General features: G+C 42.0%; 2 protein-coding genes and 2 long non-coding RNA genes across 9 annotated transcripts; 3 read left to right on the forward strand and 1 right to left on the reverse strand.

Annotated features, from left to right (window-relative positions):
- Positions 1 to 430: 430 nt before the first annotated feature.
- Positions 431 to 4,540, forward strand: LOC116369301 (uncharacterized). The gene is made up of 2 exons (XR_004208619.1): positions 431 to 1,070; positions 4,317 to 4,540. It is a non-coding gene; the product is annotated as an uncharacterized LOC116369301 (long non-coding RNA).
- A 3,241-nt stretch (positions 4,541 to 7,781) lies between these two features.
- Positions 7,782 to 14,015, forward strand: LOC109876928 (zinc finger protein 883-like). 4 transcript variants are annotated; one of them, XM_031819429.1, is made up of 3 exons: positions 7,782 to 7,920; positions 10,418 to 10,571; positions 11,489 to 14,014. In XM_031819429.1, the coding sequence occupies exons 1-3, from the start codon at positions 7,912 to 7,914 to the stop codon at positions 13,264 to 13,266; spliced, it is 1,941 nt and encodes a 646-aa protein (XP_031675289.1). In that variant the 5' UTR covers positions 7,782 to 7,911; the 3' UTR covers positions 13,267 to 14,014. The 4 variants fall into 4 exon arrangements, with proteins under 4 accessions (XP_031675289.1, XP_031675288.1, XP_031675286.1 ...); XM_031819428.1 differs by having other exon boundaries at positions 7,789 to 7,920; positions 10,418 to 10,583; positions 11,489 to 14,015; XM_031819426.1 differs by lacking the exon at positions 7,782 to 7,920 and adding an exon at positions 7,937 to 9,055 and having other exon boundaries at positions 10,418 to 10,583; positions 11,489 to 14,015.
- Positions 14,016 to 18,760: 4,745 nt separating this feature from the next.
- Positions 18,761 to 25,581, reverse strand: LOC116369302 (zinc finger protein 883-like). Of its 3 annotated transcripts, none has more exons than XR_004208621.1 (3): positions 25,453 to 25,581; positions 22,967 to 23,120; positions 18,761 to 21,332 (listed from the first exon to the last, which is right to left on the reverse strand). XR_004208621.1 is itself a non-coding variant. In XM_031819424.1 (3 exons), the coding sequence occupies exons 1-3, from the start codon at positions 24,031 to 24,033 to the stop codon at positions 19,720 to 19,722; spliced, it is 1,788 nt and encodes a 595-aa protein (XP_031675284.1). In that variant the 5' UTR covers positions 24,034 to 24,258; the 3' UTR covers positions 18,773 to 19,719. The 3 variants fall into 3 exon arrangements, 2 of the variants coding, with proteins under 2 accessions (XP_031675284.1, XP_031675285.1); XM_031819424.1 differs by lacking the exon at positions 25,453 to 25,581 and adding an exon at positions 24,025 to 24,258 and having other exon boundaries at positions 18,773 to 21,332; positions 22,955 to 23,120; XM_031819425.1 differs by lacking the exon at positions 25,453 to 25,581 and adding an exon at positions 24,025 to 24,256 and having other exon boundaries at positions 18,773 to 21,332.
- On the forward strand, positions 24,404 to 25,616 carry LOC116369303 (uncharacterized). Its single transcript, XR_004208622.1, has 3 exons — positions 24,404 to 24,532; positions 25,328 to 25,387; positions 25,551 to 25,616. It is a non-coding gene; the product is annotated as an uncharacterized LOC116369303 (long non-coding RNA).
- Positions 25,617 to 26,572: the final 956 nt, after the last annotated feature.

The raw sequence follows: 26,572 nt of genomic DNA on the forward strand, positions 1-26,572 counted from the left end.
TAGTGTTCAGCGACCTTCAACAGCTGTTCTTTAGTACCTAAATCTAACAACTCCTCCGATGGAAAGCGAATGAACTCATCTACATAAGACGCCATAGTCACACAAAAAAATCTCGCTCTTCCCCTCTGCTGAACACACCAGACCACAACCCGAGAATTGACAATCACCCTGAGCACCACAGAAGAGAGATGAGATATGTAGATTTCCCATGTAGCTGATGACCCTCCCAACTCCGCCCACCAGCATCCTAATAAGGAAACAACAAAGAGAGAATACGGCAGACAGAGTGGGAGGGTCGTCACAACTCTCTCTCTCTCTCTCTCCCTCTCTCCCTCTCTCAGTGATTGTGTGGTTGGAGACAGGTGTGCTGGAGTCAGAGCAGATCCCCACCAGCTGCAATCTGTTCCATAATCAAGACCTCTACAAATACTCAGTCCTGCCACTTCCACTTACTGTTTATCCTCTCACTGCAGCTTTGCCGCTCTGACTGGTCCATGTCTCCTGTTCCACATCTCACCACCCTGCTACCATGCTCTGGATTCAGCTCACCATCACTCCCTTGGATTTCCCTTTACCCTGTCTCAACCCAGCTCACTCCAACCTCAGCCTCCACATCAGGTTTCCTACAACCACCCGAGCTTCCTATGGCCTGCACTCCATCTCTCTCTGTTTGGCAATAAATATTTTGGGTTATTCATCCAGTTTCCTCGTCTGAGTCTGCTCTTGGGTTCCCCTGTGCCTCTCCACCTAACAGTACGATCTGGCCAAGAGATGAACCCAGCAGACTCCACTACTCTCCACCAAACTCACGTTGGTCAAGAGGCACTGCTCGAACAACATGATTAAGCCCTGAAAGCCCTTCTCGAGAACATCAAGGAGTTTTCACGGAGCCTGTCTGACCTACGGGCCCGAACCTCCGCCCAGAGATCACAACCAGTCCCAAGTCCTTCTTCTCTGCCCCGGGAGCCTTTCCTGGGCCACTGAGTTGTGGGAGAGACAGTCACCCATCTGCTTCTCCTACGGTAGATTCACAGAGGAGATGAGGAAGGTCTTCGACCACCCGGTCTGTGGTAAGGATGCCACTAAACAACTCCTGTTCCTTCGTCAAGGCTCCCAGAATGTGGCTGAAATGGCACGTGAGTTCCGCACCCTCGCCACAGAGAGTGGCTGGAATTAGAAGGCCCTTCAGGGAGCATTCTAGAATGCACTCGCGGAGACCCTCAAAGATGAGTTGGTGTCCAGAGAGGAGCTTGATGGACTTGAAGAACTCATTTCTCCCACTATCCGCATTGACAACCATCTCCGTGAGCGTTGAAGGGAGAGGGTAGGTAGGATTGCATGTCCCATAACATCTGCTTCGGGGCCTTGCTCTCCTCCTCCTCCGACTGCATTGCATCTCCAGGCATGTTCTAATCCTGAACCCTTGCAGCTCGGCCAGACCCGTCTATCTCCAGAGGAGAGGCTAGGAGTATCAGTACTAGGAGCTGACTACATTGTGGCCAGGTTGGTCACCTGGTGGTCTCCACTTGTTCCCTGCGTCCAGCAAAAGAGGGGGCTCAGCAGTAGTGGGGGATATACTGTTGAGCCAAATCGCCTGCCCATCATCTCCCAGACCTTTGCTTGAAGCCAACCTTGTGTGGCAGAGCCAGGCTTTTCCTCTGTCTGCTGTCATCGATTCAGGCGCCGGCGAGAGCTTCCTGGACCAAGGGGTCATTAACCAGTTGGGTCTGGACACTGTTTCACTCGATTCACCTCTCGATGCCAACGCTCTTAATGGAAAGCTAATTTTCTGTGCCTGTGAGAGAACCGTTCCTGTTATCCTGCGTCTCTCTGGAAATCTCCAGGAAAAGATCAGTTTCCACTTAATCGACTGTCCTTACTCTCCCCTGGTTCTGGGTCATTCATGGTTAAAGCTACACAACCCACAGATTCACTGGGCCACCGGGAGGGTAACTATTTAGAGTAAATTTTGTCATTCCAATTGTCTACATTCTGCCCTTCCACCTGCCTTGTCTGCACCCCAGTCCATTCCAGAACCCCCGGACCTGTCTTCTGTTCCTCCAGAGTGTCACGGTCTAGCTCCTGTGTTCACACCCCTTCTCTCCCGCCTCATCGGCCGTACAACTGCGCTATCGAGCTTCAGCCTGGAGCTCCTCTCCCCAGTAGCAGGTTATATAACCTTTTCTTTGTCAAGAAAAAGGATGGGTCACTGAGGCCGTGCTCAACCTTCACCTTTTTTTATTTATTATTTTTTATTATTTTTTAATTTAACCAGGCAAGTCAGTTAAGAACACATTCTTATTTTCAATGACGGCCTGGGAATAGTGGGTTAACTGCCTGTTCAGGGGCAGAACGACAGATTTGGACCTTGTCAGCTCGGGGATTTGAACTCGCAACCTTCCGGTTACTAGTCCAATGCTCTAACCACTAGGCTACGCTGCGTTTGGATCAGAAGCTACATCCATGTGCCTTGTCACGCAAGCTCTCACCTGCAGAGATACATTTTGACATAGGAAACTGGGAACTTCTGGCCGTGAAGCTGGCTCTTGAGAAATGGTTAGAGGGTTTGGTCCTCCCCTTCATTGTGTGGACGGATCACAAAAACCTAGCCTACATCCAGGCCTCCAAATATCTGAACTCTCGGCAGGCCAGGTGGGCATTGTTTTTCGGAAGATTCAACTTCTCACTAAACTGGGATCTAAGAATACCAAGCCTGACGCCCTCTCCCGTCAGTTCACAGCAGACTACACAGGTTCCGAGCCAGAAACTATTATGCCATCCTCCTGCTGTCTCCTGGGAGATTGAGTCCCATGTTTGCCAGTCTCAGTTGAACCAGCCTGATCCAGGAAACGGTCTGTGTAAGGCTCTGTTTGTGCCAGATTCAGTTCGCTCTGAAGTTCTTCAGTGGGCCCATTCTACTCACCTCACCTGTCACCCTGGCGTGAATCGGACTATCGCCTTCTTGCGTCAGCGATTTTGGTGGCCCACCATGGAGAGAGACACTCGGGAATTCATCTCAGCCTGCTCGGTCTGTGCCCGGAACAAAACCTCCAGCAAACCTACGTCCGGTCTGCTTCGCCCTCTTCCCATGCCCAGTTGCCCCTGGTCACACATAGCTCTGGACTTCGTCACTGGTCATCCCCCATCTAACGGTAACTCAGTCATCCTCACTATTATTGACAGATTTTCCAAAGCGGCTCACTTCATTCCCCTCTCTAAGCTTCCTTCCTCCAGGGAAACTGCGGACCTGCTGGTATCCCATGTGCTGCGGCTGCATGGCATCCCTATTGACATAATTTCTGACAGGGGACCCCAGTTTACTTCCCAAGTATGGAGAGACTTCTACACAGAAATTGGTATTAATGTTAGCCTTTCATCTGGATATCACCCCCAGACTAACGGCCAGACCGAGCGGGCCAACCAGGAGTTGGAGACTGCCCTACGCTGTGTGACTTCCTCCTGCTAACCCTTCTTCCTGGAGTGCCCAGCTACCCTGGGTGGAATATGCCCACAACACCCTCATCAACGCCTCATCAGGTATGTCACCCTTTGAGTGTGCTCTGGGTTACCAACCCTTGTTCCCTGCCCAAGAGGTCGAAGTAGCGGTGCCCTCAGTCCAGGACCACATGCGCCGTTGTCATCGCAACTGGAGGAGGGCACGGGCGGCTTTTTTTCGTGCCTCCGCCAGGACCCAATCCCAAGCTAACCGTCGCCGTGCTTCAGTCCCAGTCCACACTCCAGGCCAAAAGGTATGGCTTTCATCTAAGGATTTGCCCTTGAATGTGGTTTCCAAAAAACTAGCCCCCCGATTCATTGGTCCCTTTGAGATTGATCATGTCATAAACCCTTCTGCTGTGCATCTGAAACTCCCAGACTCTCTCAAAATCCACCCCACCTCCCATGTGTCCTTAATTAAACCAGTCTGCTCCAGTCCTCTGTCCCCTCTTGCAGCAGCTCCTCCACCTCCTCGGCTTATCGACGACCATCCTGCCTAATAACTACATGTACATACAACTGTCACATCTGCTCCTGCTATGCCCTCTTGTGTTCATCCGGTGTGTTCTTGACCTGCAGCCACTCCCCCAGTACACTCTCTCTCTCTCCCTCTCTGTGTGGTTGGAGACAGCTGTGCTGGAGTCAGAGCAGATCCCAACCAACTGCAACCCGTTCCATAATCAAGACCTCTACAAATACTCAGTCCTGCCACTTCCACTCTGCCAGATCGTAATCTCTTCTAGCTATTTATGATTATTCAAGATCCTGTTATCCTGCTGTGCCTGTATCCCTGCCTGACACTGTTTATCCTCTCACTGCAGCTTTGCCGCTCTGACTGGTCCATGTCTCCTGTTCCACATCTCACCACCCTGCTACCCTGTTCTAGACTCAGCTCACTATCACTCCCTTGGATTCCCCTCCAGACCTGTTTACCCTGTCTCACTCCAACCTCAGCCTCCACATCTGGTTTCCTACAACCACCTGAGCTTCCTCTGGTCTGCACTCTCTCCCTGTTTGGCAATAAATATTTTGGTTTATTTATCCAGTTTCCTCGTCTGAGTCTGCTCTTGGGTTCCCCTGTGCCGCTCCACCTAACAACAACCTCAACTAACCGGTGCCTCGCAAATTGATTCTTTATCAGTACCCCCCTGTATATAGTCTCGCTATTGCAATTTTACTGCTGCTCTTTAATTACTTGTAACTTTGCTCGCAAAACCTCCCATTTATTTTCCAGCGATTGAATGTTAGCTAGCAGGATGGAAGGCAAAGGCAGATTAGCCACTTGTCGCCTGATCCTCACAAGGCACCCTGATCTTTTTCCGCAAAATCTCAGTTTCCTTCTCCAGCGAATGACGGGAATCTGGGCCTGGTCGGGCAGTATATCCCTCCCGTCCAGCTCATTGAAAAAAAACACTGTCTAATCTGAGGTGAGTAATCGCAGTTCTGATGTCCAGAAGCTCTTTTCGGTCATAAGAGACGGTAGCAGCAACATTATGTACAAAACAAGTTAGGAACAATGAGAAAAAAACTATAAAATAGCATGGTTGGTAAAGAGCTAGTAAGACGGCAGCCATCCCCTCCGGCGACATCACTTCATTTGGATGCAGCACTCCATCACTCTTGTTATTGGTCAAATAGTCCTGATACAGCCTGGAGGTGTGTTTTAGGTTATTGTCCTGTTGAAAAACAAATGATAGTCCCACTAAGCGCAAGACAGCTGGGTTGGCGTATCGCTGCAGAATGCTGTGGTAGCCATGCTGGTTAAGTGTACCTAATTCGAAATAAATTACCGACAGTGTCACCAGCAAAGCACCCCCACACCTTCTCCTCCATGCTTCATGCTGGGAACCACACATGGAGCGATCATCCGTTAAGGGTCAATGTTATAATCAACTAACGTTAGTTAAACTTGTAGTCAGCACACAGACCGTGTCAATGTTACATTCAACTAACGTTAGTTAAACCTGTAATCAGCATACAGACAGTTGATTGTAACATTGAGACTAAGGTTCGTTAGCTAGCATTCGAGGGCTGACTGTCCTCAATGATTTGTGCAGAGTACAAATAAAATGTTGGTAATTTGTGTAGTCTTACTACTGCAGTAGGCTACTGCTTGTCCATGTGCTAGCTAACAACAAGAAACCCAGACGAGAGAAACGTGAAAGCATTCAGGCAGCAGAGATGCGCTTGTCATTAGCTAGCTAACGTTAGCTTTATTGTAGCTATAAAAGCATTATGTTTATTGTTATTTATTTGATTGTATACAAGTTATATACATAGACAGAAGGGAGTTAGTTATAAATACAATACATTTGGCTGTAGTTTAGTTTAGAAGAAAGACTTACGCAGTGGTATAAAATACTTAAGTAAAAATACTTTAAAATGTTACTTAACTAGTTTTTGGGGAATCTGTACTTTACTTTAGTATTTATATATTTACAACTTACTTTTACTTCACTACATTCCTAAAGAAAATACATTTTCCCTGACACGCAAAAGTACTCGTTACATTTTGAATGCTTAGCTGTACAGAAAATGGTTCGATTCACACACTTATCAAGAGAACATCCCTGGTCCTCCCTACTTCCTCTAATATGGCGGACTCACTAAACACAAATGTTTTTTTTGTCAATTATGTCTGAGTGTTGGAGTGTGTCCCTGCCTATCCGTAAATGTTTAAAAACAAGAAAATGGTGCTGTCTGGGTTGCTTAGTATAAGGACATTTGAATTATTCATACTTTTACTTTTAATACTTAAGTATATTTGAGCAATTACATTTATTTTGATACATAAGTATATTAGAAAACAAATACTTTTAGACTTTTACTCAAGTAGAATTTTACTGGGTGACTAACTTTTACTTGAGTCATTTTCTATTATGGTATCTTTACTTTACTCAGGTATGACAATTGGGTACTTTGTTCACCACTGGACTTACGTTTATTTTTGACCGGATAATTACTTGTGAATTAGGTTTGATGCACCCATTGCAAAGACTTGCATAAACAGCTCTTTGTCCTATCAGTGCTGGTAGTGAACAGCAGCTGCCATTACAGCAGCAGCGAAAGACCAGAAGAAGTCATTCTCAGACACCCCCTCACGAGAGGCCTATTCAGATAAGGAATTCTTATCACTTTACAAGGTCCCTGTAACACCTAAAGATTTTGCAATAGTTTTATATGCCATTCCCTCAGGTGTTGCATTGTTATTCAGGAACGTGTCAAGACCTGGCCCTCAGAGCCTACCCTCCATTAACCCTGTTGACTCATCAGCAGGAAAGATGTGTTTATTTTTTGGTCCATTCAACAACAGAGCGATACGAACCTTGTTTCAGCAGGATGTTGTATCTATACATTATGTCATGCCTTATTGGAATGGATTTATTGATAATATCTGTTGGGAAAAAGTTTGAATGTTGCCACACACCTGTTAACAAAATTAAGTAAGTTTCCTTTTAAATTATTAATAAATATTATCCTGCTAACCACTATATGAAGAAGTTTAAGGAAAACATCAACTCAAATTGCTCCTTTTGTAATGACCACCCAGAAACAGTGTTGCATCTTTTTTTGGCATTGTATTCATGTAAGAAAACTGTGGCAAGACATCAGTAGATTTATAATTGAACACATTTATGAAGATTTTACCCTGTTGTGGAGAGATGTACTGCTTGGATTCTTTACCTATGATAAAATGGTTTCAGCTTATTTCTATGTAATTAATTTCATTATTCTTTTTGTCCAAATTTCATATTCACAAATGTAAATTTACAAACAAAACACCAAGTTTTATTACCTTACAAAAATAAATTGAACTGTACTTTAAGACAATTAAATACTCTACTAACAAAAAAGCTGTTAGAATAATGAGTGTATGTATGTCCCTTATGGTCCTTGTGTAATGTGATATTGTACCCCCTAGCCCCGCCCCCCAGCCCAATTGTCCTTTGTATGTTATTTATATAAACTTGTTTTCCCATATGTACTTCCTGTATTGATTTGTTGTTAATAAAAAAAAAAACGTTTTAAAGGCCTATTCAGATACTCCCTCTTTGCCCATGTATTCCAAGTTACTGCCAGGCAAGGGTAGACGATAACAAACTACAGGATTCTTAGCGAGAGGGGGTGTTGAACGTTTTCTTGACTTTACTCGACTTTTATAGATCACGTAAAATGTTATCCAGGAACTTTCTGAAGAAATATTAGGCTTCATGAGACGTTTATTTGTTTGAACTTAATTCCGTTTTGAAATGAAAATAGATGTTTGATTGCTCTGGTCTAGGGGCGCATCAGTTGCAGCCTTGAGAATCGAATTTTCTCTCCGCAACTCCCTAGTCTCTACACTACAACAAAGTAGTCTACTGTTACTGTAGCCAACAATATTTCATTCCATACAAAGAAATAATAGCTTCCACAATGGATCGGGTAAGTCTGGCTTTAACAGTATAAGTGCTGTGTTGTACAAAATGTCTCGGCCTAGTTTTCATCGTCTTTGATCCTCCACTTCCTGTGCTCGGTTTAAACGGCTCAACAACAACAACAAAAACATCACGGTACAACTTGTTGGAAATTTTTTTCTTCGTCAAAGAAGCCTACTACTATATCATGTTTAGGAATCTGCGACTATGAACTAATTATCTCTCCTTCCTCCCAAAGTGTTCACATTCCTTTTGAACACATTATCCATTATTTGACCAGATACTCAAGTGTCCGTTCTAACAAAGAAAATAAATGTTTTCTTAAATGGAAGTCAATCGGTAAAGAGACAAGATCAGGTGGGAACATAATAGCCAATGAGAGGGCAGACATGCGTGTTTCCACAGCCACAGACGTCTATATCGCATTTTCATTTATTTAAGGTTAGGCATAAAGTCAGAAGTGTTGTTAAGGTTAGGGTTAAAATCACATTTTAATAAGATACATTTTAGAAATGTGCGTGGTTTATGGCTTTGTTTGTGGTAACTAGTAACGTCCAGGCACTACTACCATATTTTCTTTTTATTTAACCAGGTAGGCCAGTTGAGAACAAGTTGTCATTTACAACTGCGACCTGGACAAGATAAAGCAAAGCAGTGCGACAAAAACAACAGAGTTACACGTGGGATAAACAAAGTACAGTAAATACCACAATAGAAAATCTGTATACAGTGTGTGCAGATGAAGTAAGGAGGTAAGGCAATAAATAGGCCATAGTGGCAAAGTCATTTCAATTTAGCAATTAACACTGGAGTGATAGATGTGCAGTTGAGGATGTGCAATTATAAATACTGGAATAAATACTGGTGTGCAAAAGAGCAGAAAAAAAACAAATATGGGGATGAGGTAGGTATTTGGTTGGATGGGCTATTTACAGATTGGCTGTGTACAGCTGCAGCGATCGGTAAGCTGCTCTGACAGCAAATGCTTGAAGTTGGTGAGGGGGATATAAGTCTTCAACTTCAGTGATTTTTGCAATTCGTTCCAGTCATTGGCAGCAGAGAACTGGAAGGAAAGGCGGCCAAAGCAGGTGCTGGCTTTGGGGATGACCAGTGAAATATACCTGCTGGAGTGCATGCTACAGGTGGGTGCTGCTATGGTGACCAGTGATCTGAGATAAGGCAGATCTTTACCTAGCAAAGACTTGTAGATGACCTGGAGCCAGTGGGTTTGGCGATGAATATGTAGCAAGGACCAGCCAACAAGAGCATACAGGTTGCAATGGTGGGTAGTATATGGGGCTTTGATGACAAAACAGACTTAATCCAATTTGCTGAGTAGAGTGTTGGAGGCTATGTTGTAAATTACATCGCCAAAGTCAAGGATCGGCAGGATAGTCAGTTTTACGAGGGTATGTTTGGTAGCATGAGTGAAGGAGGCTTTGTTGCGAAATAGGAAGCCGATTCTAGATTTAACTTTGGATTGGAGATGCTTAATGTGAGTCTGGAAGGAGAGTTTACATTCTAGCCAGACACCTAGAATATGTGGACAACTTTAAATACCTAAGTCAAAACCGTCCAGAGTAGTGATGCTAGGCGGGCGGGCGGGCGGGTGCGGGCAGCGATCGGTTGAAGAGCATGCATTTAGCTTTACTAGCGTTTAAGAGCAGTTGGACAGTAGCTGCAGGGGGTGCGGAGCTGTTGGCCAGGGTTGGGGTAGCCAGGTGGAAAGCGTGGCCAGCCGTAAAGAAATGCTTCTTGGATTTATCGGTGGTGACTGTTTCCTAGCCTCAGTGCAGTGGGCAGTTGAGAGGAGGTGCTCTTACTCTCCATGGACTTTACAGTGTCCCAAAACGTTTTGGAGTTTGTGCTGCAGGATGCAAATTTCTGTTTGAAAAAGCTAGCCTTTCCTTTCCTAACTGACAGTGTATATGTAACAGTATAACTTTAGACCGTCCCCTCGACCATACCCGGGCGCGAACCAGGGACCCTCTGCACACATCAACAACAGTCACCCACGAAGCATCGTTACCCATCGCTCCACAAAAGCCGCGGCCCTTGCAGAGCAAGGGGAACTACTACTTCAAGGTCTCAGAGCCAGTGACGTCACCGATTGAAACGCTATTTAGTGCGCACCATCGCTAACTAGCTAGCTATTTCACAGCCGTTACATATATTGGTTCCTGACTTCCCTGAAAAGTGTTGTACTTTTACAAATACACTCCTGACTACCTAATCTTTATGAAATGTATATTCGATCAAATAAGGCAGAAGCCAGATTTTGGGCCCAGTTATCCCTCTCGCTTCACCTCTTCCTCGCTGTTTGAAGGGAAATGACTGGTATGAGATATATGGTGGAAACTAGCCCATTCCTCCACCAATCTAATGCTCTTAGATTTGTGGGTTGTAGTGAACGATTGAACATTAAAGGAAAAAGGAGATATTCAAAGTATGCACCCAATAAACTATTTGGTTTAATATTAATCTATGTTGAATACTTCCAACAGGACAAATCTAACCCGTCCCCCTCCACCATCCCAGAGTCCCCTGGTCAATCGCCTCCCTGTACTTTACTGCTGGGTCTGGTCGACTGCAGGAAAACACCGGGGCAGAGTGGAACTGAGAGAGAAGAAGAGGAACATGGAGATGTGATTTCATTAAGTAAGAACCATGGTGTGTGGATGAGACTACAGTCTGCTTCTGTAACAATTAATTGATGAGTTATATATTGATGAAAATATCTGGTTGTTCCACCCAATTTTAAGAAGTGTACCTTGGTAAAACAAATAGTTTGATTTCACATCATTTTAACATTGTCATGTTATAAAGAGCACGTGTTCAACTTAATAAAAAACATGTTTTGCCATCTCAAGAGGCTTAATGAAATATAAATACTATAGTAAGAGCCAATGTGCCAAATAAAGTTACATGGTTGACCGTAACATGGGACTACTGAAAAAAAAAAAACACTACATTGGTAAAATAGTCCTTTAAATCAGCCATGAATCTGCTTGTGACGGGGGGAATGGAAGCTAGTATTGTGCAACAGGAAGTAGTAATTGAATGCAGTCTTCACATAAAAAGTTATTGTTAAAACATCTCTATCATGTCTGTGTCTGGATAGAAGGGTTGAGATGCTCAGTTTCCCACCACAAAATAGCAGTAAATTGATAAAAAGGGTAGAACCACCTGCTTTTACTCTGATTTGACTATTAGATGTTCTTTCTTTTGAAAACATTTTTTTTTTAAAGAATAGTTTCACCATATTAAAACAAGAGTTCAGTTCATGTAACAGGGTAGACCTTTAAAATGAGGGACAGACGTAAATGAAAAATGCAGAAATGTCACTTTAGCAACTGTTTATTCATATTAAAAATCATATTAATTGAATTGTCCATGTGTTCTGTATGTGTTCTGCACTTTATTTCATATAACAGAGATTTAAAATTGAATATTGGTGCACAATTATTACTGGAAAATATCTAAGGAATGCAAAAAGCATTAATTTCATGTAACGCCCCATATGTTTATGGACCCATATTTGCAAAACCTAACTATTCAATGTCTTCGTTTCACAGGGGACATCCCTAATCGTTGCTCTCTCAGTGGGAGGGGCTTATCATCTGGGGAGCCTCAACATCATGATGCTGACAAGAAAGAGAAGAGTCTCTCCAGATCAGAACACCTCAAGAAACACCAGCATAGAGGTATAGGGAAGAAACCTCACTACAGCTGCTCTGACTGTGGGACGAGTTTTGCTAAACAGAAGGATTTGATAATTCACAAACGGATTCACACTGGAGAGAAACCGTACCACTGCTCTCAGTTTGGGAAAAGTTTCGCTGCATCTAAAACCTTAAAAACTCATCAGAGTATTCATATAGGGGAAAGGCCTAACCCATGCTTTGGTTGTGGGAAATGCTTCAATCAGTCAGGAGACCTGACTACACACCAACTCATACACAAAGGAGAGAAATCTTATAGCTGTGATCAGTGTGGGAAGAGCTTCAATAAATCAGGAGCCCTGACTAGACATCAACGCATACACACAGGAGAGAAGCCTTATAGCTGTGATCAGTGTGGGAAGAGCTTCAATCAATTAGTACATCTGACCACACACCAACACATACACACAGGAGAGAAGCCTTATAGCTGTGATCAATGTGAGAAAAGCTTCAGTAATTCAGGCGCCATGACTAGACACCAACGCATACACACAGGAGAGAAGCCTTATAGTTGTGATCAGTGTGGGAAGAGTTTTGCTCAAGATTTCTCCCTGACTACACACCAACGTATACACAGAGGAGTGAAGCCTTATAGCTGTGATCAGTGTGGGAAGAATTTCTGGACCTCAGGACACCTGACTACACACCAGCGAATACACACAGGAGAGAAGCCTTATAGCTGTGATCAGTGTGGGAAGAATTTCTATACGTCAGGACACCTAACTACACACCAACGCATACACACAGGGGAGAAGCCTTATAGCTGTGATCAGTGTGGGAAGACCTTCAATCATTCAGGATCCCTGATTATACACCAACGCATACACACAGGAGAGAAGCCTTATAGCTGTGAACAGTGTGGGAAGAGTTTCAATCATTCAGGAGCGCTGACCACACACCAACGCATACACACAGGAGAGAAGCCTTATAGCTGTGATCAGTGTGGGAAGAGCTTCAATTATTCAGGAAATTTGACTGCACACCAACGCATACACACAGGAGAGAAACCTTATAGCTGTGATCAGTGTGGGAAGAGCTTCAGTCGATCAGGAGACCTGATTACACACCAACGCATACACACAGGAGAGAAGCCTTATAGCTGTGATCAGTGTGGGAAGAGCTTCAATCGATCAGGACCCCTGTCTATACACCAACGCATACACACAGGAGAGAAGCCTTATAGCTGTGATCAGTGTGGGAAGAGTTTTGTTCGAGATTCCAATCTGATTGCACACCAACGAGTACACACAGGAGAGAAGCCTCATAGCTGTGATCAGTGTGAGAAGAGCTTCAATCAATCATTAGAACTGACTAGACACCAACGCATACACACAGGAGAGAAACCTTATAGCTGTGAGCATTGTGGGAAGAGCTTCAATCAATCAGGAAACTTGACTAAACACCAATGCATACACACAGGGGAGAAGCCTTATAGCTGTGATCAGTGTGGGAAGAGTTTTGCTCTAGATTTCACCCTGACTACACACCAGCGAATACACACTGGAGAGAAACCTTATTCCTGTCTATGTGGAAAGAGCTTTGCTCATTCAGGGTCACTGAAAAAACACAATGCAGCACAAACATGTTTTCTTTTATCTCCCTCCTCTCGGGCACTGGTTCCAGATCCCTAAATAAAGTTTAAATAGAAAACATATTGTAAAGAGTTATTATCTCCCATTCTCTAAATCTGATTACCATGGTAACCTGTGTTCCTAATATGCAGCTCTGGATCCATATGTATCAAGCGTCTTGGAGTAGGAGTGGTGTGTATGGTGGGGTGTTCAGAGCTGTATGTTATTTCATTAACTCCTGTTATCCATTAAATAATGTAGGATAATGCTTCAACCATGGTAGGTGTATATTCATGTGTGGGGGAAATGTTGTCTGAAGACAGAGTCTTGAATAGTACATCTTTCCTCATACAATCATTGGTTCCTGTAGGTAGAGATATGAGGGGAGAAGGTCATGACCCCCTCAGACCTTTTGGCAGAAGGCCCAGTATATGTTCTGTAAGTTAAGATAGGAGACGGTTCCAGTCGCATGCAGGAACCAAACGTTAATGATGAATAATGTAAATCATGCAAATATAACTTGTCTGTGTTACCAGTATATAAGAGAACTAACGGGACTGCCCCGAAAGAGCTCCAGATCGATGTGTACTCTGGTGCTTTAAGTTTGTTGGAACCTCTCCAGCTGGCTGATAATAAATATTTATTTATTTAAGTTTCACTGAGTCCAAGTTAGTAATTTTCAGAACACATGTCTTCAATACAAAAATACATTAAATCTATTGTCTTATGTGAAGGAGATGTCGCACTGCATGAGGCAAATGGTGGTCACACCAGAAACTGACTACCTTTTTTTTAAGGTATCTGTGACCAACAGATCTGTATTCCCAGTCATGTGAAATCTATAGATTAGGGCCTAATTCATTAATTTAAATTGACTGATTTCTTTATATGAACTTTAACTCAGTGAAATCGTACAAATTGTTGCATGTTGCGTTAATATTTTTGTTGAGTGCAATAACAATTGAAGAAACTAATGGAAGATATCATTTCTGCCTCCCAGGTTGCAGATCCAATGGCTTCCACTAGATGTCACTAGATGTCAACAGTTTTTATACAAGGCTTTAGGCTTGTTGTTTTTTTAAATGAAGAAGTATTTGTAGTCTTTCCAAGGTGAGCGCCAATGCAAATATGATCTCTTCAAACATCAGAAAATTTATTTAAAAACTGCATTGTCAGCAGAAGAGCCTTCTTCGTTCTTTTACTTTCCTATTGGACATGGTAATCTCAGTCTGAAATATTATCGTTTTTTTTTTTAGATTAGACATTCTGAGGATTAATAAAAAAACATTTTTGACTTATTTGGATGAACTTTGCTGGTAACCTTTTGGAATCCTTTGTATGTATGTTGAAGGAGTGGATTATTGAATTCAATGGAGCCAACTAAAACAGCGTTTCTAGGATATAAAGAAGGACTTTATCGAACAAAACGACCATTCATTGTGTAGCTGGGACCCTTGGGATTTCAAACAGAGGATCTTCAAATGTACGTGATTCATTTTATCTTTATTTGTTATTTTGTGATGCCTGTGATGGTTTGGGAAATATGGAAAACATGCTAATGTGAGGCGCTGTCCTCAGACAATCGAATACTATGCAGTTCGATTACCAAGATTCTAAGCTTTTGAACCATGTAAGACACTTGTATTTTCATGAATTTTTAATATTACGATTTTATATTTTGAATTTGGCGCTCTGCAATTTCACCGGATGTCGTCGAATTTGATCCCGCTAGCGGGATCCGTGTGCTAGGAGGTTTTAAACAAGAGAAATGTAATGAGGTGCCTAAAATCCTGACCTCGGTGCCAGAGTATGCACGTTCGTGCTGAGTACCTTGGGACTACTTTGTACATGACACAAGTAATTTTTCCAACAATTGTTTACAGACAGATTATTTACTTATAACTTACTGTATCACAATTCCAGTGGTTCAGAAGTTTACATACACTAAGTTGACTGTGCCTTTAAACAGCTTGGAAAATTCCATAAAATTATGTCATGGCTTTAGAAGGTTCTGATAGGCTAATTGACATCATTTGAGTCAATTGAAGGTGTACCTGTGGACCAAGGCCTACCATCGTTCCAGTCAAGTATAAACACCATGGGACCACGCAGCCGTCATACCGCTCAGGAAGGAGACGCGTTATGTCTCCTAGAGATGAATGTTCTTTGGTGCGAAAAGTGCAAATCAATCCCAGAACAACAGCAAAGGACCTTGTGAAGATGCTGGAGGAAACAGGTCCAAAAGTATCTATATCCACAGTAAAACGAGTCCTATATCGACATAACCTGAAAGGCCACTCAGCAAGGAAGAAGTCACTGCTCCAAAACCACCATAAAAAAACAGACTACGGTTCAAAACTGCACATGGGAACAAATATCGTACTTTTTGGAGATATATCCTCTGGTCTGATGAAACAAAAATAGAACTGTTTGGCCATAATCACCATCGTTATGTTTGGAGGAAAAAGTGGGAGGCTTGCAAGCCGAAGAACACCATCCCAACCGTGAAGCACGGGGGTGGCAGCATCATGTTGTGGGGGTGCTTTGCTGCAGGAGGGACTGGTGCACTTCACAAAATGGATGGCATCTTGAGGAAAGAAAATGATGTGGATATATTGAAGCAACATCTCAGGACATCAGTTAGGAAGTTAAAGCTTTGTTTGCAAATGGGTGTTCTAAAATGACAATGACCCAAGCATACTTCCACACGGACCTCTGACAGTCTCTATGGGTGTGCCACAGGGTTCAATTCTCGGGCCGACTCTCTTTTCTGTATATATCAATGATGTTGCTCTTGCTGCTGGTGATTCTCTGATCCACCTCTACACAGACGACACCATTCTGTATACTTCTGGCCCCTCATTGGGGGTGTTAACTAACCTCCAGACGAGCTTCAATGCCATATACAGCTCTCCTTCCGTGGCCTCCAACTGCTCTTAAACGCAAGTAAAACTAAATGCATGCTATTCAATCGATCACTGCCCGCACCTGCTCGCCCGTCCAGCATCACTACTCTGGACGGCTCTGACTTAGAATACATGGACAACCACAAATGCCTGGGTGTCTGGTTAGACTAAACTCTCCTTCCAGACTCACATTAAGCATCTCCAATCCAACATTAAATCTAGAATCGGCTTCCTATATCGCAACAAAGCATCCTTTGCATCCTTTGCCAAACATACCCTCGTAAAACTGACCATCCTACTGATCCTCGACTTCGGTGATGTCATCTATAAAATTGCCTCCAACACTCTACTCAACAAACTGGATGCAGTCTATCACAGTGCCATCCGTTTTGTCACCAAAGCCCCATACACTACCCACCATTGCGACCTGTATGCTCTCGTTGGCTGGCCCTCGCTTCATACTCGTCGCCAAACCCACTGGCTACAGGTTATCTACAAGTCTCTGCTAGGTAAAGCCCCGCCTTATCTCAGCTCACTGGTCACCATAGCAGCATCCACTCGTAGCACGCGCTCCTGCAGGTATATCTCACTGGTCACCCCCAAAGCCAATTCCTCCTTTGGTCGTCTTTCCTTCCAGTTCTCTGCTGCCCATGACTGGAACAAATTGCAAAAATCTCTGAAGCTGGAGACTCACATCTCCCTCACTAGCTTTAAGCACCAGCTATCAGAGCAGCTTACAGATCACTGCACCTGTACAGAGCCCATCTGTAAACAGCCCATCTACCTACCTCATCCCCATACGGGTATTTATTTATTTATTTTGCTCCTTTGCACCCCCAGTATCTCTTCCTGCACATTCATGTTCTGCCGATCTACCATTCCAGTGTTTAATTGCTATATTGTAATTACTTTGCCACCATGGCCTATTTATTTCCTTAACTTACCTCATTTGCACTCACTGTATATAGACGTTTTGTTTTCTTTTGGTCTACTGTATTATTGACTGTATGTTTTGTTTATTCCATGTGTAACTCTGTGTTGTTGTATGTGTCGAATTGCGCTTTATCTTGGCCTGATCGCAGTTGCAAATGAGAACTTGTTCTCAACTAGCCTACCTGGTTAAATAAAGGTGAAAAAAAATGTTGTGGCAAAATGGCTTAAGGACAACAAAGTCAAGGTATTAGAGTGGCCATCACAAACTCCTGACCTCAATCCTATCGAACATTTGTGGGCAGAACTGAAAAAGCGTGTGCGAGCAAGGAGACCTACAAACCTGACTCAGTTACACCAGGTCTGTCAGGAGGAATGGGCCAAAATTCACCCAACTTATTGTGGGAAGCTTGTGGAAGGCTACCCAAAAAGTTTGACCCAAATAAAAAAATGTAAAGGCAATGCTACCAAATACTAATTGAGTGTATGTAAACTTCTGACATACTGGGAATGTGATGAAAGAAAAGCTGAAATAAATAATTCTCTCTACTATTATTCTGACATTTCACATTCTTAAAATAAAGTGGTGATCCTAACTGACCTAAGACAGGGGATTTTTACTAGGATTAAATGTAATGAATTGTGAAAAACTGAGTTTAAATGTATTTGTCTAAGGTGTGTGTAAACTTCCAACTTCAACTGTAATCTTTATATGAAAACCACTCATTTAGAAGGTTAACATCACATGACATCTTTTCACAAATAGTTTCATGTTTAATCACATACGTTTCACAATATATATATATGTAAACCTGACAGCTGGGAAATGTACACATTAAGAGATATAGTTGTGTGTCAAACAACTTCGACAGGATTGTTCTTTAAATGTCCACGGACAATTCCCACATTCTCAAAAATAGAAATTGTTTAGTTCTCCCATTTTGGGGATTAGGAGTTTTGAACAAAGAGAAGCTCTTTGCTCTTGTAGACTCTCCCTCAATACTGCATGAGAGTTTCTACCAGGTATTTATGACAGTTGTAAAACCTGACGAGAGAGAGAGAGAGAGGAGGAGCAACAATCTACACCCAAAGGGCCACATCGTGACAGTGAGAGTCTCTACAGGAGAGAGGAGATCCTCATGGCCGTTTACAGCACAGGAGTATCTGTCTGTATCCTTACTGCTGACTGGGTCTAGGTAGTTATTTTGGTATTTGGGTTGGTGAGACGTTGTCAGAAGACAGGTGGTGCTACAGGTCAGTGTTCTCTTCTTTTCCTCTGTGGAGGAAGACACCTTCACCTGCAGCTCTGAATGATTCTAATGAATTATTAGAATTAGATATTATATATTACCTGTAGATATTCCCAGTAGATATTATATATTACCTGTAGATATTATATATTACCTATATATATTATATATTACCTGTAGATATTTTATATTACCTATATATATTATATATTACCTGTATATATTATATATTACCTGTAGATATTTTATATTACCTATATATATTATATATTACCTATATATATTATATATTACCTGTAGATATTTTATATTACCTATATATATTATATATTACCTGTATATATTATATATTACCTGTAGATATTATATATTACCTGTGACAGTAAATTGTTCCAGGGCACAGATACTCTGATGGGTGTAAGTCACGTTGAAAGAGTTCTGACCCAAAACACCTAAAACAGTAGGAGGCCCATTCATTTATTCAATTAGTTTCTTCTATAATTATTACACTGAAACAACAGAAACACAACATGCAACAATTTGTACGATTTGACTGAGTCACAGTTCATATAAAGAAATCAGTCAACTGTTCTAAATGAATGAGGCCCTAATCTATGGATTTCACATGACTGGGAATACAGATATGCATCTGTTGGTCATAGATCCCTTAAAAAAAGGTAGTCAGTATCAGTGCCAGTCAGTGACTCAGTATCAGTCAGTGCCTCATGCAGCGCGACACATCTCATACACATAATTTGTTTTTGTATTGAATACGTGTCATGGAAATTACCACCAGGGCCTCAAAGTAAAACTGAAATGAATCATTCTTTATTATCAGCAAGCTGGAGAGATTCCAACAAACTTAATGCACCATAGTACACGTCGGTCAGGAGCTCTTTCGGGGCAGTCCCGTTAGTTCTTCTTATACACTGCTTACACAGACAAGTTATATTTGCATGATTTACATTATTCATCATTAACGTTTGGATCCTGCATGTGACTGGAACCGTCTCCGATCTTAACATATAGAACATATACTGGGCCTTCTGCCAAAAGGTCTGAGGGGGTCATGACCTTCTCCCCCTCATATCTCTACCCATCACCTACAGGAACCAATGTTTGTATGAGACATGATGTACAATTCAAGGCTCTCTCTTCAGACAACATTTCCATCACACATGAATATGCACATACCATTTTTGAAACATTATTCTACATTATTTAATGGATAGTAGGAGTTAATGAAATAGATACAGCTCTGAACACCCCACCACACACACACCACTCCTACTTCAAGACGCTTGATACAGATTGATCCAGAGCTGCATATCATGCTACACAGGTTACCATGGTAATCAGACTTAGTAAACTGTTAGAGAAGGGGAGATGGATGACTCTTCACAAGATGTTGTCTGTTGAAACTGTATTTAGGGATCTGGAACCGGTGCCAGAGAGGAAGGAGATGAAAGAAAACATGTTTGTGCTTTCTGGTGTTTTATCAGTGACCCTGAATGAGCAAACCACTTTCCACAAAGACAGGAGTAAGATTTCTCTCCAGTGTGTATTCGCTGGTGTCTAGTCAGCTCTACTGATTGAATGAAGCTCTTCCCACACTGATCACAGCTATAAGGCTTCTCTCCTGTGTGTATGCGTTGGTGTATAGTCAGGTGTCCTGACTGATTGAAGCTCTTCCCACACCGATCACAGCTATATGGCTTCTCTCCTGTGTGTAGGCGTTGGTGTGTAGTCAGGTCTCCGGATTGATTGAAGCTCTTCCCACACTGATCACAGCTATATGGCTTCTCTCCTGTGTGTATGCGTTTGTGTGTAGTCAGTGATCCTGAATGATTGAAGCTCTTCCCACACCGATCACAGCTATAAGGCTTCTCTCCTGTGTGTATGCGTTGGTGTTCAGTCAGGGATCCTGAATGATTGAAGCTTTTCCCACACTGATCACAGCTATAAGGCTTCTCTCCTGTGTGTATGCGTTGGTGTATAATCAGGGATCCTGAATGATTGAAGCTCTTCCCACACTGGTCACAGCTGTAAGGCTTCTCTCCTGTGTGTATGCGTTGGTGTGTCGTCAGGGTGGAATCTCGAGCAAAGCTCTTCCCACACTGATCACAGCTATAAGGCTTATCTCCTCTGTGTGTTCGCTGGTGTGTAGTCAGAGTGAAATCTCGAGCAAAGCTCTTCCCACACTGATCACAGCTATAAGGCTTCTCTCCTGTGTGTATGCGTTGGTGTAAAGTCAGGTGTCCTGACTGATTGAATCTCTTCCCACACTGATCACAGCTGTAAGGCTTCTCTCCTGTGTGTAGGCGTTTGTGTGTAGTCAGGTCTCCTGATCGAATGAAGCTCTTCCCACACTGATCACAGCTATAAGGCTTCTCTCCTGTGTGTATGCGTTGGTGTGTAGTCAGTTGTCCTGAATTATTGAAGCTCTTCCCACACTGATCACAGCGATAAGGCTTCTCTCCTGTGTGTATGCGTTGGTGTCTAGTCAGGTCTCCTGATCGACTGAAGCTCTTCCCACACCGATCACAGCTATAAGGCTTCTCTCCTGTGTGTATGCGTTGGTGTATAGTCAGGTGTCCTGATTTATTAAAGCTCTTCCCACACTGATCACAGCTATAAGGTTTCTCTCTTGAGTATACGTGTTTGTGTGTTGTCTGTGCTCCTGATTGATTGAGGTATTTCCCACAATCAAAGCAGGGGTACGGTATCTCCCCTGTATGAATTTTCTGATGAGAATTTAAGGTTTTAGAATCAGCTAAACTCTTCCCACACTGAGAGCAGTGGTACAGTTTCTCACCGTTGTGAATCCGCTCATGAATGATCAATTCCTTCTGTTTAGCAAAACTCTTCCCACAGTCAAAGCAGCAGTGGTGAGGTTTCTTCCCTAAAAGTCTTTGCTGGTATTTCTTGAGGTGTTCTGATCTGGAGAGACTCTGCTCTTTCTTGTCAGCATCATGATGTTGTCGAGGCTCCCCAGATGATAAGCCCCTCCCACTGAGAGAGCAACGATGAGGGATGTCTCCTGTGAAACAAAGACATTTAATCATTAAGTTCTGCAAATATGGGTCCATAAACAGATCGGTATTTCCATTAAATGAATGCCTTTTGCGTCCTTCTGATATTTTTCCAGTAATAATTGTGCACCAATATTCCATTTTAAATCTCTGTTATATTAAATAAAGTGTCATTTAATACAGAACACATGGATGGAGTATTTGATTAATTGGATTTTTTTATATGAGTAAAGACTTGCTAAAGTGACACAATTCAGCATTTTGACAGGTCCCTCCATCAAAACTTCTAGTAAGATTTTAACCCACCTAATACAATAATTACTCGTAGGTTTACCATCATTGAGTACGGTTACAAGCACAGAATAATATGACTATTGTGAATAATCAATTAGTATAGGAGTTTGATTTAAACATTGAAAAGCTTGGAAAGAAGAACAATTTCCCTACTAAACCTGTTTACATGGACACATCTGAAATCAGGCTGCCTGACGGGACTTTGATAAATGCAAAAAATAGGCGATCAAAATAAACTTTCTACAACAGCGAACATGTTATTTTAAGCATATTTGATTGAGTTCAGATTAATAAAGCAGCATTCTTTCAGTTTTTCCTGAACTCACTGCACTCGGTCAAAAGAAGTTAGCTGGCGCTGCTTGTGTTAGCACATACACAGATTAAATACACCTCTATAACTCTGATTAAAGTGTTTACATGTCCTAATCATTCTAAAGAATTCTCAGAAAACCAGGTGTTTTTAAAGGCGTATGCTTACTTCAGTTATGACCTTACACCAATTAAGATCAGCAGAGTAAGATGTTTACATGACTAATGACATACTCATCCTACTGCCATAATCAGTTTAATAGGAAATGATTAGTGTGCATGTAAAGTCCTAGTTATTTGGTTACTTTGACAGTCATTTCTGAACATGATTTATTTCATGTGATTAGTAATTAATTTACGTCTGTCCCTCATTTTAAGGTCTACCCTGTTACATGAACTGAACTCTCTTTTTAATATGGTTAAACTATTCTTTAAATTTTTGGGGGGAGAATTATAGATTTTTATTTTTATTTTTTTGCATAAGAAACATTGAACATCTAATAGTCAAATCAGCGTAAAAGCAGGTGAGCTGGTTCTACTCTTTATCAATTTACTGCTGTTTTGTGGTGGAAAACTGAACAAGTCAACCCTTTTACCCAGACATGCTAGAAACGTTTTAACAATAACTTTATTGCTGAAGACTGCATTCAATTGCTACTCCCTGTTGCACAATACTATATCCATTCCTCATGTCACAAGCAGATTCATGGCCGATTTAAAGGCCTATTTTAGCCATGTAATCCAGCGGTTTTGTTATTTTCAGTCGTCCCCTGTTAAGTCAACCCGGTTACTTTATTTGGCACCTACTATAGTATTTATTTCTATGTAACCTCTTGAGATGAGAAACTTGTTTTGTATTTAGTTGAGCACTTGCTCTTTATGACAGAATGTTAAAATGTGAAATCAAACGTTTTTTTGTGTTTTTTTTTACCAAGTTACACTTCTTAAAATCGACCAGATATTTGTATCAATATATGCTTAAATCAATTATTTGTTACAGAAGCAGACTGTAGTCTCATCCACACACCATGGTTCTTACGTAATGAAATCACATCTCCATGTTCCTCTTCTCCTGTCTCAGTTCCACTCTGCCCCGGTGTTTTCCTGCAGTCGACCAGACCCAGCAGTAAAGTACAGGGAGACATTAGACCTGGGGACTCCAGGGGGGTGAAGTGGGGCGGGCAAGCTTTGTCCTGTTGGCCACAATAAGTATCCTATATTGATTAACATTAAACCAAATATTTTATTAATTTATTCCAAACCTCTGATTTGGGTGCATCCCTAGGATATCTCCTTTTTCCTCAAATGCTGAATCGTTCACTACTTCCCACTAATCGAAGAGCATTGACTGGTGGAGGATTGGGCTAGTTTCCACCATATATCTCATACCAGTCATTTCCTTTCAAACAGCGATGAAGAGGTGAAGCGAGAGGGATAACTGGGCCCAAAATCTGTCTTCTGTTTTATTTGATCGAATATAAAATTCGTAACAATTAGGTTGTTAAGAGTGTATTGATAAAAATAGGACACTTTATATGGTAGTAGTGACTTGTCGTCACTAGTTACCGCAAACAAAGCCATAAACCACGCCCATTTCTACCATTGTCCTTATTAACATGTGATTTTAACCCTAACCTTAACAACACTTCTAGCGTTATGCCTAATCCTACATAAATGTAAACGCTAAATAGAAGTTAGACTCTGTGGCAACACGCATGTCTGCCCTCTCGTTGGCTATAATGGTCCCACCTGATCTGGCCTTTTTCCGATTTCCTTCCATTTTTAAAAGACATTTCTTTTCTTTGTTTGAGCGGCCACTTGAGTATCTGGTCAAATAATGGACAATGTGTTCGAAATCAGTGAAGGAATGTGAACACTTTGGGAGGAAGGAGAGATAATTAGGTCAGTCACAGATTCCTAAACATGATATAGTAGTAGTAGTAGGCTACTTTGTTGAAGAAGAAAAAAATCCCAACAAGTTTTTCCGTCATGTTTTTTTGTCCAGCCGTTTAAACCCAACACATGAATGTGGAGGATCCAAGATGATGAAAACTAGGCCTAGACATTTTGTACAACACAGCAGGCATATAGACTTACCCGATCCATTGTGGAAGCTATTGTTTATTTGTATGACATGACATGTTGTAGGGTACAGTACAGTTGAACTACTTTGTTGTAGTGTTCAGATAATGACTAGGGAGTTGCTGAGAAAAAAATCGATTCTCAAGGCTGCGAATGATGCGCCCCTAGACCAGAGCAATCAAACATCTATTTAAATATCAAAACGTAAATAAGTTAGAACAAATAAACGTCTCATGTAGCCTAATATTACTTCAGAAAGTTCCTGGATAAAATTTGACGTGATCTATAAAAGTGAAGAAAACGTTCAACACCCCCTTTCCCTAAGAATCCTGTTGTCTGATATCGTCTACTTTTACCTGACAGCCACTTGTAACCAATGCGCAAAGAGGGAGGATCTCAACAGGCTTCTCTCTCGCGAGGGAGTGTCTGGTTCTCGAACAACATTGTCCTTGTCCGCCAATTAGGTCATATTACTGGGAATCTATTTACACGGAGAGGAATTATGGAAAGATACAACTTTGAGGTAATTGTTCAAATATAAGTATGAATAATTAAAATGTTCTTATACTAAGCAAACCAGGCGGCACAATTTTCTTGTTTTTTCAAATGTACGGATAGCGGATAGTCAGACAGCATTTACAAACAAATAATTTCTGTTTATTGAGTCTGCCAGAGCAGAGTTAGTAGGGATGACCAGGGATGTTCTCTTGATAAGTGTGCGCATTGAACCATTTTCGGTCCTGCTAAGAATTCAAAATGTAATTAGGACTTTTGGGCTTTAGGGAAAATTACATTATTTTCTTGTGGGATGTAGTGAAGTGAAAGTTGTCAAATATATACATAGTAAAGTAAGTACAGATACACCCAAAAACTACTAAAGTAGTACTTTAAAGTATTGTACTTAAGTACTTACACCCCTGCGTAAGTCTTTCTTCTAAACTACAGTCAAATATACTGTATTTATAACTAACTCCCTTCTGTCTATGTATATAACTTGTATACAATAATAAACAATAAAGATCCAATTTCAAATAACAAACAAGCTATATTGTAGCTATAAAGCAAACGTTCGCTAGCTAATGACAAGCTCATCTCTGCTGCCTGAATGCTTTCACGTTTCTCTCGTAGCTAGCACATGGACAAGCAGTAGCCTACTGCAGTAGTAAGACTACACAAATTATCAACATTTTATTTTACTCTGCACAAATAGAGAACAGTCAGCCCTCGAATGTTAGCTAACGAACGGTCTGTGTGCAGACTACAGGTTTACTAACGTTAGTTGATTGTAACATTGACACTGTGTGTGTGCTGACTACAGGTTTGGACGTCACTCTACAGATGAACCCTCTATCCTGACACCTCTGGAGCAGTGCTGCAGGTATAACATGGTACATGATTAAAAATTAAGACATAAGTTGTGTTATCATGAATATATATACTCACCTAGAGGAGAGAACATGATAAATGAAATATAATTTATTCCTCTTCTTTCTCAACTTTCACTTCATTCTCTCTCTCTCGGTCTCTTTCTCCTTCTCTAGGATCCGTCACTCTACCCTCCTGTGTCTGTCTGCGTCTCCTCTCCCTGCCCCAGTACAGTCTGATGTTCATGAGGGACTTTTTCATGATCCTCTATTCCCGTGGCCCCTCTCCACCCTGGACCATCGCCCTAGCAACCGTGCTCAGAACCTTTGAGCCGTTGCCAGGATCAACAGTGTAGCCTCCATGGACGAGGCGAGGATTATGTCACTCATTATAAGACCTTGGTTACACCTGTGACACATGCAGGGTAGTCTCTTAGAAAACAGGATTCCAAATGGGTTCTTCAGCTGTCCCCATAGGAGAACTCTTTTGGGTTCCAGTTGTGTTAAGGTAGGGATGGTATACAGAACATAGCTCTATTTGCAAGTCCATATTATGGCAAGAACAGCTCAAATAAGCAAAGAGAAATGACAGTCCATCATTACTTTAAGACATGAAGGTCAGTCAAAATGTCAAGAACTATTAAAGTTTCTGCAGGTGCAGTCGCAAAAACTATCAAGCACTATGATGAAACTGGCTCACATCAGGACCCCCACAGGAAAGGAAGACCCAGAGTTACCTTTGCTGCAGAGGATAAGTTCATTAGAGTTAACTGCACCTCAGATTGCCGCCCAAATACATGCTTTGGAGAGTTCAATTTACAGACAAATCTTAACGTAAACAGTTCAGAGGAGACTGCGTGAATCAGGCCTTCATGGTCGAATTGCTACAAAGAAACCACTACCAAAGGACACCAATAAGAAGAGGAGACTTGCTTGGGCCAAGAAACACAGCAATGGACATTAGACCGTTGGAAATTTGTCCTTTGGTCTGAGGAGTCCACATTTGAGATGTTTGGTTCCAACCGCCGTGTCTTTGTGAGACACAGTTGGTGAACAGATGATCTCCACATATGTGCTTCCCAACATGAAGCATGGAGGAGGAGGAGGTGGTGTGGGGGTGCTTTCCAGGCGATACTATCGGTAATTTATTTAGAATTCAAGATACACTTAACCAGCATGGCTACCACAGCATTCTGCAG

Source organism: Oncorhynchus kisutch, unplaced genomic scaffold (assembly GCF_002021735.2).
Source record: "Oncorhynchus kisutch isolate 150728-3 unplaced genomic scaffold, Okis_V2 scaffold2146, whole genome shotgun sequence".
In the NCBI taxonomy this organism is placed as follows: domain Eukaryota; kingdom Metazoa; phylum Chordata; class Actinopteri; order Salmoniformes; family Salmonidae; genus Oncorhynchus; species Oncorhynchus kisutch.

Coding starts and splice junctions, on each gene's coding strand:
- LOC116369302 (XM_031819424.1), bottom strand. Junction 21,333..22,954: donor TTCATTACGTAAGAACCATG/GTGTGTGGATGA, acceptor TTTGTTTCACAG/GAGACATCCCTCATCGTTGC.
- LOC109876928 (XM_031819426.1), top strand. CDS start 9,017: ATGACCAGTGAAATATACCTGCTGGAGTGCATGCTACAG. Junction 9,056..10,417: donor TGCTGGAGTGCATGCTACAG/GTGGGTGCTGCT, acceptor TACTTCCAACAG/GACAAATCTAACCCGTCCCC. Junction 10,584..11,488: donor TTCATTAAGTAAGAACCATG/GTGTGTGGATGA, acceptor TTCGTTTCACAG/GGGACATCCCTAATCGTTGC.